Here is a 19,953-nt window from a genome sequence, read left to right as displayed (position 1 = left end):
GTGGCTGCTGCCAATTGTTTACAGCACACACCACACATTGGTTATGTATGTAGAAGACCTGATACAAATCTTTTTTAGAAGATGAACCACACTGATAAAACATGGTGTCAGTTGACAGGTGTGTTGATTTGCTTAAAATATAACTATTGTAGGGGGCGTGACCACAGTGGCATGTAGGTAACTCAGGTGAGCGAGAGCCCGGGCGTTCCTGAGCGCTCCCAACCGACTCCGCTATAATGAACTAATGAAGCCCGGATAAAATAACCTTTCTCGGTCAGCTGGATGCAGAGCGAGCGGTGATGTGTGCCGGCTGGAAATTGTTGTTGAAAACCGGCTGACGATCTGTTTGGCGCTCCTGGAGCCGGCTGTGGTGGTGAAGCGGTGGAGGTGGGCGCAGAGTGATCGCGTCAGCAGACGCCAGTATCCACGTGCTGAGTGAGAGCCAGCGTGAGGTATCTGGCGGTCGGCCCTGCAGTGGAGGTCGTGCACCGCTAGCCCGGAGAATAAGCAGTGTGGGGATTCCAGCTCAGTACCGGGTGAGAGACGGTGACTAGAGCTGGATGTGTCCTGGAAACAAAGCTGACCACACGGCTGGAATATACACAAGAACCAATCCGGGTGAGAGCCGGTACGAGTGGCCCTGGGAGTGGCAGAAGACGCCAGTCGGCTATTGAAAGCCAGTATCTATGCGCTGAGTGAGAGGCAGCGTGTGACATCTGGCATTTTTTCCCGCTGCGGTGGAGGTGTACTGTCAGTTTGGAGAATAAGTCTGGTGGAGGTTTAATACCATTGATCCTTGCTGTGTATCCTGCCATATACTCCAACAAAAACATTTGATACGCTGACTCCTTGAAGACAAGGTAAAAGACTGAAAACCACTATATATATTTTTTCAATTTTTTCTCATTTTTTTTTTTTCCTTTTGATTTTGGGCTCTCCTTGCCAATTGAAATTGTCTCAGTTTGGAACTTTAAAAATCGGGCAGCGGTCCCTCTGTTAATGCTTCAAATTGATCTAGACTGCCCTATTGACATATTACGGCCAGATTGAGATAAATAGCAAACAGAGGAGATTTTCCCATAAATAGTGCCTGATAACATCAGCTAAGCTAAAGGCAATATGGGAAAGACTGGCCAAAACACGGCGGGAGCCCGTCTTGAAAAATTTGCCCGTACCCAAATGCAGGCCGTAAATAACTCTCAAGTGGTTACACCACAGACTACTCCTTCCAAACTGCATACAACACCTGCTTAACCCCTAAATCCTCTCCAAGCTCCGGAGGTAACCCTCCAGCAGGTTTTGGACGCAGTGAATAGCTGTGAAGGTCGTCTGGCAGACCAAATAAATAAACTCCAGGCGGATGTTATACTTATGAGAGACGATGTTCAGAAAATAACAACCAGAGTTACTGAGCTAGAACAGAGGATATTATTGCTCCCTTAAAAGTACAAGTGACAAATATTACTGGCCAACTCTCTGAACTAAGATCAAAATTCACTGACATGGAGGGGCGTCTGAGACGCAAGAATGTTCGTTTTGTAGGCCTGGAGGAGCGAGTTGAGGGCCCTGAACTGGAAAAATTCATAGAGGAATGGCTCAAAAAGGAATTGGGTCAAGATAACTTTTCTCCCTTTTTTTCTATTGAAAGAGCTCATCGCATCCCAGGCCGGGCTCCTATCCCAGGGGCTCCTCCCCGAACGCTAATTGTGAAGTTCTTACACTATCAGGACCGGGATAAAGTGATAAGATTGTCCAGGAACAATCCGGATTTTGGCTATAATGGTCATAAAATTGCAGTCTTTCCAGATCTACCTCAGGCTGTCCAGAAAGACAGAGTTAAGTTCTGGAAATCAAAGCTAGATTAAGAGACTTGGACATTAAATACTCCATGATGTATCCGTCGAGACTCAGAGTAATTGATAAAGGGGAGCTTAAATTCTTTAACACCGCTGTGGATGCTGCCAGCTGGTTGGATGTGTCTTATCCGGCAAAAACACAGATGTCCGGGGAACAGAAATAAAACTTAAATTGATGGGGTTCTGATTGCGGAGGTGGAGGGGGGGAGATGCTGTAAAATTGTTGTAGGGGGGGAAATAATTTCCCTCTCTTTTTTTTTCCTATCCTTTTGTGAATTATAGAGCCCGGGGCTTTGGCCGTGCTAAGCGTGGTATTAAGTAAAAGCCCTCAGGGATAGGCTAGGGTGGTTTTTTGGGGAATTATAGGTATGCCTTGCTGGGGAGGTTATACAGGGTGGGGGGGTTATGTTATTTGTGGTTTGTCTGAATGGTCTGGTCTATCTGTATGTCTTTTGTCTGGTCTATATTCATGCCTTTAATTACAGGGGACAGGGAATACAAGTTTGCTCGCAAGAAAGAAATTTGCCTGTCGATTACTATATGAATTATGATGCCTCTATTGTTAGTTTCGGGTCTGGTTTGGATAAATATACTAAAGAAAGATCTATTAGGATAGAGTAATGGTGAAAATTATGACTTGGAACGTTAGGGGTCTTAATGATCCAATTAAGAGGTCATTGGTACTTAAGCACTGTAAAAGTCTTGAGGCAGACATTATCTGTCTCCAAGAGACCCATCTTTGTGGGGATAAATTGTTATCTTTAAAGCGTCCTTGGATATCTGCCGCCTTTCATGCACCGTTCACATCATCCTCTCGTGGGGTGTCCATACTGATTAAAAAATCTGTGGCATATGAACACATTACTGCCCAGATTGATCAGGATGGCAGGTTTGTTTTTCTTGAAGGCATAGTAAATTCAGTTAGATTAAATCTACTCGGGATATATGTCCCACCCCCATTTCGTTTCGATGTTGTGCGCAGTGCATTAAATTTTATTGTAGCAAGACCAGAAAATCCCTTTCTATGTATGGGCGATTTCAATATGGTGTTGAACTATGGCTTAGATATCTGGACCCCTAGGAAAAGTAGTCCAGCTGGGATTTCCTCCCTTGCTAAATTTGCAGCTGAAGTTGGGTGGTATGAGATATGGAGGGAGAAATACCCGGAAAAAACTCAGTATTCATGCTATTCGTTAACATATAATAATTTCTCTAGGATTGATATGGTATTTGCTTCTAGGGTACTCCTCAATAAGATCTCAGAGATAGAATATGGTAGTCGAGGCATCTCAGACCATTCAACTTTAATATTTCAGTTGGATCCTCAACCATGCCGGGGCTGCCAGTACTGGAGGTTTCAATCAATATGGCTGACTAGGCTGGGTAATTTAACAGAGATCAGTCTTGAAATAGATGTTTTTTTTTGGAAATAATAACACCACCTCTAACCCCTTGATTGTGTGGGATTCTTTCAAGGCTTACTTGAGGGGTATTTTAATTAAGAGGACTGCCTATATCAAGACTCAGATCCGGAAAAAAGAACTGTCCCTGGAACAAAGCATGATACGGTTGGAACAAAAATTTCAGATAGATAGAGCGGAACCTAGCAAACAGGAATGGCTGATAGCCCAAAAGGCCTGGACTACTCATCTTCAGGAGATGGCAAAGTTTCGGCTTTTAAAAGCTTCACATAGAACCTATTTAAATAGGGATAGAGCTGGTAAGCTGATGGCATACATGGCTAATTCGGACAAACCATCTAATATAATTTCAAAAATGGGTACTATAACCGGGGAAATTGTTACAGAAACCCCTAAAATAGCTGAGGTCTTTGTGAGCCATCTATCCGAGATATATAAATCTAAGGTCATGGTTAGTAGGGAAGAATGTAGGAATTATCTACATAAGCTGGAGCTACCACAACTGACAGTAGAATCAAGGGAACTTCTAGAAAGGCCTATTAGTCTGGAAGATATTGAGGTTGCGGTTGCTGGTTTGGCAGGGGGAAAAGCCCCAGGAATAGATGGGCTTCCAGCAGAGATATATAGGGCGTTCGGAAACACCTTGGCCCCTAGATTATTGTATCTGTACGAGCAGATGAGGAGGCCACCCTGTCACGGTTGATGTCAGAAGCCGTAATTAGCGTCATTCTTAAAAAGGGCAAAGACCCATTAAAGCCAGAATCATATCGTCCAATCTCTTTGCTGACGGTTGACGCAAAGATTTATGCGTCGATATTAGCGAAGAGATTGAATTTGGTTCTGGATGAAATAATACATATAGATCAGATGGGATTTAGGGCTGGTAAATCCACAGCCATCAATCTTCGAAGAGTGTTTACATATATGCAAACGGCTTCATTGATACGGACTGAGATAGCGGTGGCCTCTTTTGATACTAATAAGGCCTTTGATTCTTTGGAGTGGTCCTATTTAAGAGCGGTGCTGGAAGGGTTTGGATTTGGATTCATTTTTATAGAAAGAGTATTTTCCATATATCGGAAGCCTACGGCTAGAGTTTCTATCAATGGGTATGTTTCGGATAGATTTCCATTAAAGCGGGGAACTAGACAGGGCTGCCCACTCTCCCCCTCCCTCTTCTCAGTGGCTATTGAGCCAGTGGCATGTAGACTCAGAGAATATTTTAACTCGCCCGGTGTGGGGGTGGGGGAGATGGGGGGCCTTGTCTCGTTGTATGCCGACGATTTGCTGGTAGGCATGTTGGACTATGAGTGGGACCTCCCCCGAATTTTGTCTTATTTGCAAGAGTTTGGAACTTACTCTGGTCTATTGATCAACAGAGAGAAGTCACATCTCCTTATGGCTCAGGTAGAGGATGGGGAGGAATCCCATGAGATAAATACTAACATTCCTAGAGTAAATAGCTGCTGTTATCTGGGTATTAATATATAGATTGACTCGGGAGAGTACGTCGCATTGAATCTCCTTCCCTTGATTGAGCAAGTTAAGATAAAGTGTAAAAACTGGATGAAATTACCATTGACCAATATAGGTAGAGTTAATTTAATAAAAATGATAATCCTTCCGAAAATATTATATGTTATACAGCATTCCCCGGTTTATATACCAATCTCAATTTTTAGGAAATTAAAAGGGATATTAACCTCATTTGTTTGGAGGAATAAGACTCCTAGGATTGGATACGACGTACTCACCCGATAAAGGTGGATTGGCTCTGCCGGATTTTAGAATATATTATATAGCGGCTCAGTTGGGGCATTTGTGGGAGTGGTTAACAGATGAAGGTCAAACAAAAGAGCTAGTGAAAATGATAGATCATGCTATGCCAGGCTGTTCATCTCTCCAGGCTATCCTCACGTCCCGATGCCGGAAAAAACACCCACATATGTTAAATCAAGCTATTAAAGTATGGAAATGGAGCTCGGATAGATATGGATACAATGGACTAGATCCAGATACAGCCATTTTTTCATTAGACACTTTACAAAAAAGTGAACTACAACAATTGAGGTCTAAACTTGACATAAATTCTATTGGACAAGTCCTACAACAAAATAGAATGAAACCTTTTAATATGCTCCAAATGGAGTTAGGGTGGGGAGCAAAGGAATTGTTCGGGTATTTACAGCTAAAAAGTGCCCTAGAGGACTATGTTAAAAAATTAGGAAAAGAGATCCAGGATAGCCCAGTGAAGATCTTAATAAAAAAAACAATAACAAAAAGAATACCGCTAAATTGTATAAACAGATAATGGGTAAAATTCATGAGGATGGGCTCAACAGTCTCCTTGATAAATGGAAAATAGATATACCTGAGTTAACCGAGGAAGAATGGGATATAGCCCTGGCAAATATTAAAATTTCTACTAACTCATTAAGAATACAGCAAATACAATATAATATTGTTCAACGTACATATTTAACCCCACAAAGAATAAGTAAATTCTCAGGTAAAGAACCCTCCCCATGCCCTAAGTGCAAACAGATGGGTGGCAACTTTTGGCATTTAGGGGGGAATTTACTAATATGAAAAACCGAGTTTTTCGTATTAGTATTTCCCCTACGACTGCATACGACTGTTTGAGTCGTATGCAAAGTCGTGTTCCGGAGGGGGATTTACAAAGCAGTCATATACGACTGCTTTGTAACCCTCCGATGTCGTAGGAATTCGTATTAGCAGCCGTATATACGGCTGCTAATACGAATTATTTGTAGGCAGTCTGCACGGATCAGTCAGATCCGTGCAGGCTGCAAGGTGTAAAAAAAAATTAAATAAATAAATAATTTAAAAAAAAAAAACGGCGTGGGGTCCCCCCCACAGCCGAAACCAGCACCAGGCTGACAGAGCCTGGAGCCGGTAATTAAAAATCAGGGAACCCGACAAATAGGGGTTCCCTGATTTTTAACAACCAGCCCCAGGCTCCTGCTCTGGGGCTGGTTCCCAAAATACTGGGGACAAAATGACTAGGGGTCCCCCGTATTTTAAGAACCAGCCCCAGGCAAAACCAGCCAGCAGGGTAATGCCACAGCCGGGGGGAGACTTTTTATGCAAGTCCCCCCGGCCAAAGCATTAACCCTTCCGACCAGTCAGCCTGGCCAGGAGCCCTGGGGGAGTGGGGACCCCCCCAATAAAGGGGTCCCCCCCTCCAGGACTTACCTGACCAGGCTGAAGCCTGGTGCTGTCCTCGATGCCCCTGGGCGGTGGGCATCGAGCTGATAGTGGTGTAAAAAATAGAACAAACTATTGTTTTTTACTGTGGCACTACAAGTGCCAGCAAGCCTCCCCAGCAAGCTGGGACTTGAAGAACCACAAGTCCAAGCCTGCTGGGCATTTAAGGGCCCGCTGGGTCTTGTAGTGCCACAGTAAAAAAAATTGTTAAATAAAACACACTGACACCCATTTTAAATAAAAGTTTAATACACACATTACACACATACTGATACTTACCTATCTTGATCCCGTTGGTAGGTCGCTGGCTCCGGTGTCAGCGGCTCCGGTGTCGGCGGCTCCGTGTCGGCGGCTCCGGGGTCGGCGTCCTGTCCGAGGATAATCCATGTTGGACCTGTGGAAGGAAATCCTACTCACCCAGGTTCTCCATGGATGGTCTTCTTTCTTCATCTGTCGACATCCAGGTCTTCTGGCAGCTGCTGACGACTTCCAGCAGCTGCCGGCATCTCCCGCGACGCTCCCCGGCTTTCAGAGCCGGCTCTGAAAGCCGGGGAGCGTCGCGGGAGATGCCGGCAGCTGCTGGAAGTCGTCAGCAGCTGCCAGAAGACCTGGATGTCGACAGATGAAGAAAGAAGACCATCCATGGAGGACCTGGGTGAGTAGGATTTCCTTCCACAGGTCCAACATGGATTATCCTCGGACAGGATGCCGACCCCGGAGCCGCCGACACGGAGCCGCCGACACGGAGCCGCCGACACCGGAGCCAGCGACCTACCAACGTGATCAAGATAGGCAAGTATCAGTATGTGTGTAATGGGTACTTATGTAGTATCTGGGCTGCCGATTTTTTGATTGTATGCCTTAAGTTAAGGCATACAATCAGATGCGATGCGATGCGATATCGCATCGCATACGACCATGCGATGCGATGCGATGCGATGACCTTATTTTTCCATAGGATTCAATGTTAAAATGGACTGAGTCCATTTTAACATAGAATTCAATGGGAAAAGGGGTCCTTTTCATACCCCTACTATCCAAGTGGGCATGGAGTTGGATATAAACCTGTGGCGAGCGTAGCGAGCCACCGAGCCCGAAGCGTGGCGAGCGAAGCGAGCCCCGCGAGGGGACGGTATTCTGTGTCCCCTCGCGGGGCTCGCTACGCTCGCCACGCTTCGGGCTCGGTGGCTCGCTACGCTCGCCACAGGTTTATATCCAACTCCATGCCCACTTGGATAGTAGGGGTATGAAAAGGACCCCTTTTCCCATTGAATTCTATGTTAAAATGGACTCAGTCCATTTTAACATTGAATCCTATGGAAAAATCGGGTCCATCGCATCGCATCGCATCGCATGCGATATGGTCGGGTGCGATGCGATGCGATGGACCCGATTTCAAAATCGGCAGCCCAGTTACTACATAAGTACCGTGTAATGTGTGTATTAATCTTTTATTTAAAATGGGTGTCAGTGTGTTTTATTTAACTATTTTTTTTACTGTGGCACTACAAGACCCAGCGTGCCCTTTAATGCCCAGCAGGCTGGGACTTGTGGTTCTCCAAGTCCCAGCTTGCTGGGGAGGCTTGCTGGCACTTGTAGTGCCACAGTAAAAAACAATAGTTTGTTCTATTTTTTACACCACTATCAGCTCGATGCCCACCACCCAGGGGCATCAAGGACAGCACCAGGCTTCAGCCTGGTCAGGTAAGTCCTGGAGGGGGGGGACCCCTTTATTGGGGGGGTCCCCACTCCCCCAGGGCCCCTGGCCAGGCTGACTGGTCGGTAGGGTTAATGCTTTGGCCGGGGGGGCCTTGCATAAAAAGTCTCCCCCCGGCTGTGGCATTACCCTGCTGGCTGGTTTTGCCTGGGGCTGGTTCTTAAAATACGGGGGACCCCTAGTCATTTTGTCCCCCGTATTTTGGGAACCAGCCCCAGAGCAGGAGCCTGGGGCTGGTTGGTAAAAATCAGAGAACCCCTATTTGTCGGGTTCCCTGATTTTTAATTACTGGCTCCAGGCTCCGTCAGCCTGGTGCTGGTTTCGGCTGTGGGGGGGACCCCACGCCGGTTATTTATTTTTTATTTTTTTTTATTTATTTTTTTACACTGCAGCCTGCACGGATCTAACTGATCCGTGCAGGCTTAAAGCAAATACGACATGAAAATGGTGTTCTATTTTCCTGTCGTATTTGCGTGGGTGTTTTACACCACTTAGCAGCCGTATTATCAGTACGGCTGCTTAGTACATCAGGAACCACCATTCTTTTGAATGGTGATTCATGTCGTATCCTATCGATGGTGTAGACATTCGTATTTGTAAATACAAATACGAATGTTCCATCTTTAGGAATACGAATTGTTGTATTTTTGGGATTGTAAATCCCGAAAATACAAATTCGTAAAAAAAAGGTGTATTTCTCCCTACAAATACACCTTTTTTCTACGAATCCATTTTGGGAAATGTCCCCCTTAATGTGGAAGTGTGGTGAAGTTCAAAAATATTGGGCTAAGATACAAGACTATATGGTTAAACTGGGTTTCCCGCAGCAGGCATTTTCCCCTTGTTTCCTGGTATTGGGAGTATGGTCTAGTGGTGTGATGCCTGTTGATATGAAGAAGCTTGCAATTGTCTTAACCTCATTGGCAAAGGTATGTCTGGCCCGTACCTGGATGGCCGATACGGTGCTGGCAGGGAAGGACTGGATCCGCCTTGTTAATGAAGTATTTAAAAATGAGCGAGAGATTTACTTGGTAAGAAATAGCATGGAGAAGTTTTATAAAATATGGGGATGTTGGTATAGATCTGTCTATTATGGAAATTAGATATAAGGTGAATATATGGTAAATATAGTATAGTATTCTGAAATAGTAGTAGTGTGATGGAAAAATAGTGAAAAGACTATGCACAATATTTCACAAATTTTGTACACCTAAAGCTTTAAGGGGTAAAGAATTGAATTGATAATGTATTTTGTTTGATAAAAACGAATATGAATAAGCTTAAAAATAATTTGGAGGTGGATAAAAACACATTTGAAGGGGGGGGGGGGAATAAATAAATAAAAATAGTATGCACAGAACGTCACTTTAAAATATATAGATATTTAAGTACTGAAGAAGAAAAGTTAAAAGTGTTAAAAGTTTACATGTGTAATAGACATAATGATTGTTTATAGGTGAATGGGGAAAGTGTGTGAGAATTTTTCCGTTTCCACGATAGATAGAGATATACCATGAAAGTAGATTCACCCTGGATATAGAACTATAAGGCTGGAATGTAGTGACAGGTATCTAGATATATCTATGTCAAGATTTAGAGTGCAATATAGTCAGACCATGTATGTTTAGTGTTTGTATGTATAATGTATGTTATTTTTTTATCTATGTGTATTTTTGTATTGATGTATTAAAAATCAAAAAAAAATCTATTAAAAAAAAATATATAACTACTGTACTGTGCTTGTCTTTCTCTTTAGTTTGCCAACAGGCAAAAGTGGATGTTATGTTCCTGGTGGACAGTTCTGGAAGTATAGGAAAACCCAACTTTGATATAATGAAGACATTTATGAAAAACCTGGTGAACAAAACAGAGGTTGGAGAGAATAACCTACAGTTTGGTGTTGTTCAGTTTAGTGACACCAACATGGAAGTGTTAGAGCTGAATGGAAATAAACCTGTCATCTTGGATGCTATACATAACATGAGTTACATGGATCAGGCCACGTACACTGGTAGTGCCTTAGGATTTGTATCTGATTACTTCACACCCAGCAAAGGGGCTAGACAAACAGCGAGAAAAGTGCTCATAGTAATAACAGATGGACAAGCGTACGATGATGTTAAACAACCAGCTGAAAATCTGAGGAACAATAGTGTGTTCATTATATCCGTGGGGATTTTTGGTGCAAATAAAACTCAGCTACAGGAAATAAGTGGGAAAAATGGAAAGGTGCATTATCTGGAGACCTTCAACAAATTGGAAACTATAGAAGATGACTTGATATTTTTAACCTGCATTCCTCATGAAGGTCAGTACATATCTCTTATTGTATAGTCTGCTCTTAGAAGAATACACTATAACAGATAAAGCACAAATCACATTTCTAGTTGACATACTATTGGATTCTTACTCACTTGGTAGGGTTTGTTAGAAATATGTGGGTACCAGGGTCAGGGTGTAAAACTACAACCAGCCCAGTTCCTAAACCAGTGGAGGGATTTTATTGAAATAAAGTAGGCCCAGCTGTACTCGTTATTATACACACTGGTAGATGAAGATGAAATATGTATTACCAGCTGGTGCGTGTATATAGGTACCAGGTAGCAAACACTAAACAATGTAAACAACAAACTCAATTTAAATCAACATTAAAAGAACATTTATAAAGATGTTCTTAATATATTTATTAAAAAAACAAACATATTATTACATTGTCATAAAAAAACTTATATTATACCTCTAATATTTTTGTTGTTTTATTGAAAAAATGATGTTGTTTTGTTCTATATGTTTATCTATAATTCCCTGTATACAGTATGTGACCTACATTTCAAAGTATGTTTTCTGTGTCTAGCTGAAGTAGTTACAGAGAATAGGTTACAGAGAATAGGTACCTTCATTTTTAGAAGAGATCTATTTAGTAAGTTGATAGAGATAAAGAGCCAGTCAACAGGTCCCTAACTGTATTTTGAACAGAGTCTGTAAGATGACAGTTAGGAGCTTTTGGCTGGTTACCACCATTATTATTTTTGATTCCATAAATTCTATTTTGCTTTACACAGATCCCCCTGCCCAAGTGCATGGCTCCGAATACATTTGTATCCATGCACACAGGGGAAAAACAATTTGCAATCACTCACTGCCAAATGATTTTTCCACCGATTCGCAGCACCGAGTAAGTCTAGATTTACTCAGCGCCGCAATCACCGTGGGGAGATGGAGGCCACTACTGCGGTCAGTAGCCCATCCTCCCCATGGCTGGGCCTGCCTGCATTCTTAGGTGTCACACCCCAAAAAAGGCAGAGGTGCCACCTACAAACGCTACCCAGTTGTCATTCACCTTGCAAACAGACCATGTGCATGCTCGGTCATTCAATTATCGCTCGGGCTGCAAATATGCAGCCGATTGAATGCCTCTGAAGCAGGCCCTATGACCATTATTTATTTAAGGGGCTGAGACTCCACCTGTCATGCACATCAACACTGCTATCTCCCGCCTCTTTACGCTGTCACCCAGACCAACTGTCACTCTCTTTGTCACATTACTACTTACAGCATTGTGCCTTCGGGGTTGCCATGACAACATACCTCCAGATCATCACCCCATAACTAATAGTCATTTTCTGTGGCTCTACTAATGTTCATAAGAAAGAAAGGTACTTGTGGAGTATCACGGCTCCCACGACCTGCATCGTATGCAGATCGTATGCTAAAAATCGCATCGCATCGCATCACATGTGGCATACGATGGCATACGATGCGATGCGATGTTTTACCGATTTTTGACTATTTTTGCTCAAAAATCGTATGCCATCGCATAACATCGTATGCCATATGTAGTGGCATACGATGTCATACGATGCGATACAATGTTTTACCGATTTTTGAGCAAAAATGGTCAAAAATCGGTAAAACATCGAATGGCATCGTATGCCATATGTAGTGGCATACGATGTCATACGATGCGATATGATGTTTTACCGATTTTTGAGCATTTTAGCTCAAAAATCGTATGTGATCGCATCGGATGCCATACGATGGCATGCGATGCGATGGCACCCGATTTTGGACTGAAATGCATCAGAATGCATTGAAATGTGTATTAAAGTAGTGAAATGCCCCCAAATGCCATTTTTCATAGTGCACCACCCCCACTATCAACGTCAACCCGAAGCGTGGCGAGCGGCAGCGGTACGCATCCTACGACCGTTTCATACCCCCACTATCCACGTCGGCGTGGAGTTGAGAATAGAATAGTGTGGCGAGCGCAGCGAGCCACCGAGCCCGAAGCGTGGCGAGCGGACGCGGATACCTTCACAGCTATACGCGTCTCCTCGCGGGCTTTACAGGTATCCGCGTCCCCTCGCGGGGCTCGCTACGCTTCGGGCTCGGTGGCTCGCTGCGCTCGCCACACTATTCTATTCTCAACTCCACGCCGACGTGGATAGTGGGGGTATGAAAAGGTCGTAGGACGCGTACCGCCGCCCCTCGCGGGCTCGCTGCGCTCGCCACGCTTCGGGTTGACGTTGATAGTGGGGGTGGTGCACTATGAAAAATGGCATTTGGGGGCATTTCACTACTTTAATACACATTTCAATGCATTCTGATGCATTTCAGTGCAAAATCGGGTGCCATCGCATCGCATCGGATGCCATCGTATGGCATCCGATGCGATCGCATACGATTTTTGAGCTAAAATGCTCAAAAATCGGTAAAACATTGTATCGCATCGATGGCATACGATGCCATGCGATGTTTTACCGATTTTTCACCATTTTTGCTCAAAAATCGGTAAAACATCGTATCGCATCGTATGACATCGTATGCCACTACATATGGCATACGATGTTATGCGATGTTTTACCGATTTTTGACCATTTTTGCGCAAAAATCGGTAAAACATCGTATCGCATCATATGACATCGTATGCCACTACATATGGCATACGATGCCATGCGATGGCATACGATTTTTGAGCAAAAATGCTCAAAAATCGGTAAAACATCGCATCGCATCGTATGCCACTACATATGGCATACAATGCCATACGATGGGAGCCGTGATACTCCACAAGTACCGAAAGAAATGTATCCATTTATAAAGTGCCTATGTCATATCACGTGTACTTGTCATCCAACATATACACAGACCCTCCCATCATGATCTAGTGCCTTAAACGCAACCTGCACCGGGGATCTCAAGTCCGATACACAGACTTTTGTTTCAGTATTAAACACAAATACAGTAAACATTTGGTGTACTTTCTAGTCTATGGTTTGATTTGAAAGTTTATGTTAACATAAAGCATTGTATTCTTCTGCTTGCAGACTGCTCAAGAATAGAAGTGGCAGACATTGTTTTTGTGATCGACTCATCCGGCAGTATAAATTCAAGTGAATATACGACAATGAAAAATTTTATAATATCATTGGTGAATAAATCAGATGTTGGACCAAGTAAAGTTCAGTTTGGAGCTCTGAAATACGCAGAGTATCCCACAAAGCTGTTCTACCTCAACGATCTTAGCAGTAAGATGGAGATTGTTAAAGCAATTGAAAAGGATGAAGTAGTAGGAGGAGGCACATATACGGCAAAGGCCCTGGCATTTTCAAAGACATTTTTTGATGAAAAACATGGCAGCCGTAAGAATAAGGGGGTTCCTCAGATTGTGATCATTATAACCGATGGTGATTCTACTGATCATTCTAGACTCAATGAGACCTCAAGGTCACTACAAGAGAATGGAGTTATTTTATATGCGATTGGTGTTGAAGGGGCAAATACTGTAGAGCTGGAGATAATTGCTGGATCCAAGGGAAAATGGTTCTTTGTCAAAGAATTTGGTGGATTAAATACAATTTTGACAAATATATCAGATGCTGTGTGCAATAGAACAGGTGGGTATTGTTCTTAAACATTTTAAACAAAATGTACAGAAATTCCGAAATTATGAACGTTTCCTAAATATTATTGTTATAATTGGAAAAAGTGATGTCATCGGTTTTAATAATTGTATTCAGTCTTTTGAAAACTATTTCAAATGTTACTTTCAGTACATTTTCTAGTAATGTCAGTGAATGAAGACTACGATGTTACATTTTCCTAAATCATTTTTTAGAGTTTCTTTAAATTGACAAAATAAGAAACAGGACATTAAAATCAAATACTTTCTATTGTACATACATGAAAATATGTCAAACCTCATAGGGCGCATGTGTTACACTGTGTAGTAATTGAGATGCACTATGGGGGGTATTCAATGCTGCCCGATATCTCCGATAGTCCGAAATATCGGCCAGGACACATTCAAACTTGCCACTGCAGATCTGACTTGTTTAAAACTTGGATCTACATTGTCAGTAACTGGTGTTTCCAACCAAAAAGACACAGATTCGCCGATCCACTTCTTTTACGGCTTTCCAATGTTACGGGAAAGTCGGAAGAACAGAAATGACATTGAATGGTTCTTATGTAAATTCGACCTATTCTTGACAAAAAAGGCAGATATTTCAGATGATTGGAAATACCGACCAGCATTGAATACCCCCATATGTGTGACATGTATTGAGCATTTCTGGGCATGGACTGGGAAGAGGTTATGCAGATGGACATATCTCGTGTATGTCACAGAACTGATGGGGAGTCTGCACCTAGAATGGATTTGGTGCAAATTTTATTTCTGTTACTAATAGTTGCATCTAACGATGGACCAAGCAGGATTGAGGCATCTAAAGTAATTTAAAGTGGACTTCAGTGACTGCACATTCAGGCATTAGGAAAGGGTTCTGTACCAAATCTTAGCATAAAGCAACAGAGGCAAAAGATACATGCTCAGGTGCATAAGGCCCGTAAGGTAATTGGTACTTGTGGAGTATCACGGCTCCCATCGTATGCCATCTCATGCCATATATAGTGGCATGCGATGGCATGCGATGCGATAAGATTTTTACCGATTTTGGCCGTTTTTACACAAAATCGTATGCCATCACATGCGATTTGATCGTATGCGATCGCATACGATTTTGCACTGAAAAGCATCCAAATGCATTGGAATGAGTATTAAACATGTTCAATGGCCCCCAACTGACATTTTTGAGGCTGTACCACCCCCACTATCAACGCGAACCCGAAGCGTGGCGAGCGCAGCGAGCCCGCAAGGGGCGGCGGTACGCGTCCTACGTCCTACGACCTTTTCATACCCCCACTATCCACGTCGGCGTGGAGTTGAGAATATAAAGTGTGGTGAGCGCAGTGAGCCACCGCGCCCGAAGCGTGGTGAGCGCAGCGAGCCCCGCGCGGGGACGTGGACACCTGTGAAGCCCGTGAGGGGACGCGTATACCTACGCTCACCACTATTTCTATTCTCAACTCCACGCCGACGTGGATAGTGGGGGTATGAAAAGGTCGTAGGCAATGTTCCCTCTAATTTTACGAAGGCTGTGTGCGGCAAAAGATATTGGCTGTGCAACTTTGGAAGGAAATGTACATTTTTGTGTGTCACATAACGTATACAGGCCTAGGTTTCGAGTTCTGTTGAGTTAATAAAGCAATTTGAATGTTTACAGACTTCACACACCACACATATAGGCTATAGCAGTGATTTTCAACCTTATTAAACTCGTGGCACACTAAACAAGATTTTAACCTTTGTGTGCTCCGTTGTAATTTCTGTGCGCGGGCTCGGCGAGTTGTGTGCGCGCGCACAGCTTAGAGGGAACACTGGTCGTAGGACGCGTACCGCCGCCCCTCGCCGGCTCGCTGCGCTCGCCACGCTTCGGGTTTGCGTTGATAGTGGGGGTGGTACAGCCTCAAAAATGCCAGTTGGGGGCCATTGAACACGTTTAATACTAATTCCAATGCATTTGGATGCTTTTCAGTACAAAATCGTATGCGATCGCATGCGATGCGATTTTTTGACATACGATGCCCATCGTGCGAGCCGTGATACTCCACAAGTACCAGGTAATTTTCCCACCTCAAGTCCAGAGGCGTAAGTCTGGGAGGCAATAGAGTCATCTGCCACCAGGCTCCTTCTCCCAAAGGGGTACCTCTCCTCTCCTGCAAGTTTGAATCAGTTCATTGAAAGCCGTCGATATCACTTCTGTGGCTGGCTATCCCTCTTAACAGGACCTTAGACATCACAATCCATTTATTCTTAACCCCTTCACGACATTTGACGTATATATACGTCATGGTCGGGAAGTACTTCCCGACACATGACGTATACATACGTCATGACTTCTAACTGTCACTGCGTCTAGAGATGCAGTGACAGTTAGGTGATGTCTGCTGTCCCTGACAGCAGACATCCCCCCTCGCTGCCCAGGGGGGGCAGGGGTGCCCCCCCCGGTCGGCGATCGCTGTGATTGGCTGTTCAAATCTGAACAGCCATTCACAGCGTTTCCTGTGTTACCGGCGGCTAAGCCGCTCGGTAACACAGGGATCGGTGGTGATCGGTGCTGTCAAGTACAGCACCGATCACCACCGATGTGCAGCCCCCCCCTCGCACCCGCCGGGCACTCACCCGGCAGCAGCAGCAGCTCCCCCGGAGCGTCTGGAGCGCACGCAGCGCTGCCCTCCTCCCCCCTCCCCCCCGCAGCAGCAGCAGCAGCATCAAGCTGCAGAAAAAGTCTAAAAATATATGCACTGAAAATATATATATATATATATATATATATATACACACACACATATATATATATATATATATGTGTGTATATATATGTATATATATATATATATATATATATATACACACATATATATATATATATATATGTGTGTGTGTGTGTGTGTGTGTGTGTGTATATACCGCACCGATTAGCACCGATCGCCAGCCCCCCCCCCCCCCTCCCACCCGGCAGCCCCCCTCCCTCCCACCCACCCGGCTGCCGCAGCGCCAGCACCCCTCCCACCCCCCCGCCAGCCGCAGCGCCAGCCCCCCTCCCAAAGCTGGTGACTAAAATGGGGTCACTTGTGGGGGGGTTCCACTGTATTGGTGCTTCGGGGGTCTTGCTAATGCGACATAGCACCCACCATTCATTCCACCACCAAAAATCACTCCTTCCCTTCTGAGTCCTGCCATGCACCCAACTGGTATTTTTTGGTCACACGTGAGGCATTGCTGTACTCGGGAGAAATTGGGGCACAGATTTTGGGGTGCTTTGTCTCCTTCATTCCTTGTGAAAATAAAAAATTTTGAGCCAGAACTGCATTTTTCTGTAAAAAATTACATTTTTTTACACAAAAATGCAGATCTGGCTCAAAAATTTTCATTTTCACAAGGAATGAAGGAGACAAAGCACCCCAAAATCTGTGCCCCAATTTCTCCCGAGTACGGCAATGCCTCATGTGTGACCAAAAATACCAGTTGGGTGCATGGCAGGACTCAGAAGGGAAGGAGTGATTTTTGGATTTTGCAGCACAGATTCTGGTTGAATGACCCCCGAAACACCCATACAGTGGAACCCCCCCACAAGTGACCCCATTTTGCAAACGACACCCTTCAGGGAATTCATCAAGGGGTATAGTGTACATTTCAAACCCCCCGGGTTTCACCAATTTTGATACAACTGAGCTGTGAAAATGAAAAATTAATTTTTTTTTCATTTTCACTGCCCAGTTGTACCACAATTGGTGAAACCCCTGGGGGTTTGAAATGAACACTATACCCCTAGATGAATTCCCTGAAGGGTGTAGTTTGCAAAATGGGGTCACTTGTGGGGGGGTACCTAACTTTTAGCATCTTATGGTGCCTAGAAACCTACATTGTGCCTAAAAAATAATCTCATAAAAAGGAGGCTCCAAAATCAAGTAGGTGCTCCTTCTATTATGAAGCCTGTGGTTTGGTCACCGTGCACATTAGGGCCACATATAGGATATTTATGAAAACCAAAGAATTGGGGGAATCAATTTTTAGTCACATTTCTCTAGTAAAATCTACTGTGTTCCTTAGAAAAATGTATTAAAATTGCAAATCTGCAAAAAAAATGAAATTTTGAAATTTCACCTACACATTGTTTTAATTCCTGTGAAACACCTAAAGGGTTAACAAACTTCCAAAATGCTGTTTTGAATACTGTGAGGGGTGCAGTTTTTGAAATGGCATCATTTATGGGGGTGTCTCACATACAAGTCACTCAAAGTCACATCATAACTGACCTGGTCCCTAAAAAAATCAGAGTTTGAAATTTTCTTGAAAATTTGAGAATTTGCTATTCATATTTGAAGCCTCCTAGTGTCCAAAAAAATGAAAAGGAGGTTGAAATAATGATGGCAACATAAAGTAGACATATGGTCTTTGTTAGTTATTAAGTATTTTGAGTGGTATGTTTATTTGTCTCACAAGCAGAAAATGTGACATTTTGCAAATCGCAAAATTTTCCATTTTTTCACGACATTTTGGTATTTTTCACAAAAAAACACAGACTGTATCGACGAAAATTTACCACTAACTTGAAGTACAATGTGTCACGAGAAAACAATCTCAAAATCACTGGGATAAGTAAAAGCAAAAAAAAGTTATCCCCACTTAAGTGATACATGCCAGATTTGAAAAAAAGGGCTCTGTCAGGAAGGCAAAAACTGGCTCTGTCATGAAGGGGTTAAACTATTTTGTGCAAGTTGCACATCCTGATAAAATGGAGCACATCCCCAAAACGTTAAATAAACCTTGGAGTGTTTCTCACCATTTATGCAGTCTCTTAGTGCTGCCTGCCTTTGCTCCCTATATTTATATATACATCTATCAATCTATCTATCTAGATATACAAACAATTTATAAAGATTGAGAAATAGATTTTTATGAATATAGGATATTTTAGAATATTATAGTAATTTTGTGCAATGATATAACAGTTATAAATATTCTGAAGCACGTGTAAGATTCAACACACTTATTTGGAGTAATCATCACTGATTGCACTCCGCAAATGCTCATACTACAAAACTGTCACAGATATTGATAATTGTACTTTCATTGTTTTATTACATTTTAATTGTTTTGATGACTGTATTTCATAATGCGGACTAGTTTTCAAAATGTATACTGTATATTTACTTTACAAATGATGTACTTCTGCAGGATGTGAAGTACAAGAGATGGACTTAATTTTTCTGATTGATGGTTCCACTAGCATTTCCGAAGGAAACTTCAATAAAACCCTAAATTTCATGGTATCTGTCGTTGATGATTTTGATATTGGTCCCAACAAAGTTCACGTGGGTGTTGCTCAGTACAGTCATGATTACCAACCAGAGTTCCTGTTAAAGGAAAAACAGGATAAAGGGACTATAAAGTCTGAGATTGGAAACATCAGACGATTAACTGGAAACACATACATTGGGAAGGCGCTCACTCGAACAGACTTGGACTTCTTCAACCCATTGGCTGAAAGTCGGATTAATAGGGGTGTTCATCAGGTGTTGCTGGTGATAACAGATGGAAACTCACATGATGAAGTCGCAAAGCCAGCAGAGGCTCTCAGAAACAAAGGCATTGATGTATATGCTGTGGGAGTGGGAAACGTGTCTGAGACTCAACTGCTCCAGATTGCTGGGTCTGCAAAGTCAAGATTTTCTATTGACAACTTTAGCGAATTAAAAAACATCAAATCAAGAATTGTCAGAGACGTATGCACACCAGGAACAGCTAACAGTAAGTATGACTATTGCTTCATTAATTTGATCAAAATGAACTCAAAATTGTGAAATATAATTGAGTTATTTTATT

General features: G+C 43.1%; 1 protein-coding gene across 1 annotated transcript in view; it reads left to right on the top strand.

Moving 5' to 3' along the window:
* Positions 1–19,953, top strand: part of COL6A6 (collagen type VI alpha 6 chain) — a 180,645-nt gene that overhangs the window by 80,546 nt on the left and 80,146 nt on the right. The window contains exons 9-11 of the mRNA XM_083188611.1: positions 9,979–10,530; positions 13,550–14,119; positions 19,306–19,878. Of these exons, the coding sequence (XP_083044737.1) occupies positions 9,979–10,530; positions 13,550–14,119; positions 19,306–19,878 (1,695 nt within the window). The remainder of the gene's footprint in view (positions 1–9,978; positions 10,531–13,549; positions 14,120–19,305; positions 19,879–19,953) is intronic.

The sequence above is a fragment of the Crinia signifera genome, chromosome 5, assembly GCF_055691185.1.
Source record: "Crinia signifera chromosome 5, ASM5569118v1, whole genome shotgun sequence".
Classification (NCBI taxonomy): domain Eukaryota; kingdom Metazoa; phylum Chordata; class Amphibia; order Anura; family Myobatrachidae; genus Crinia; species Crinia signifera.
Note: the sequence above shows the minus strand (reverse complement) of the source record. Positions and strands in the feature narration are given on the sequence as shown.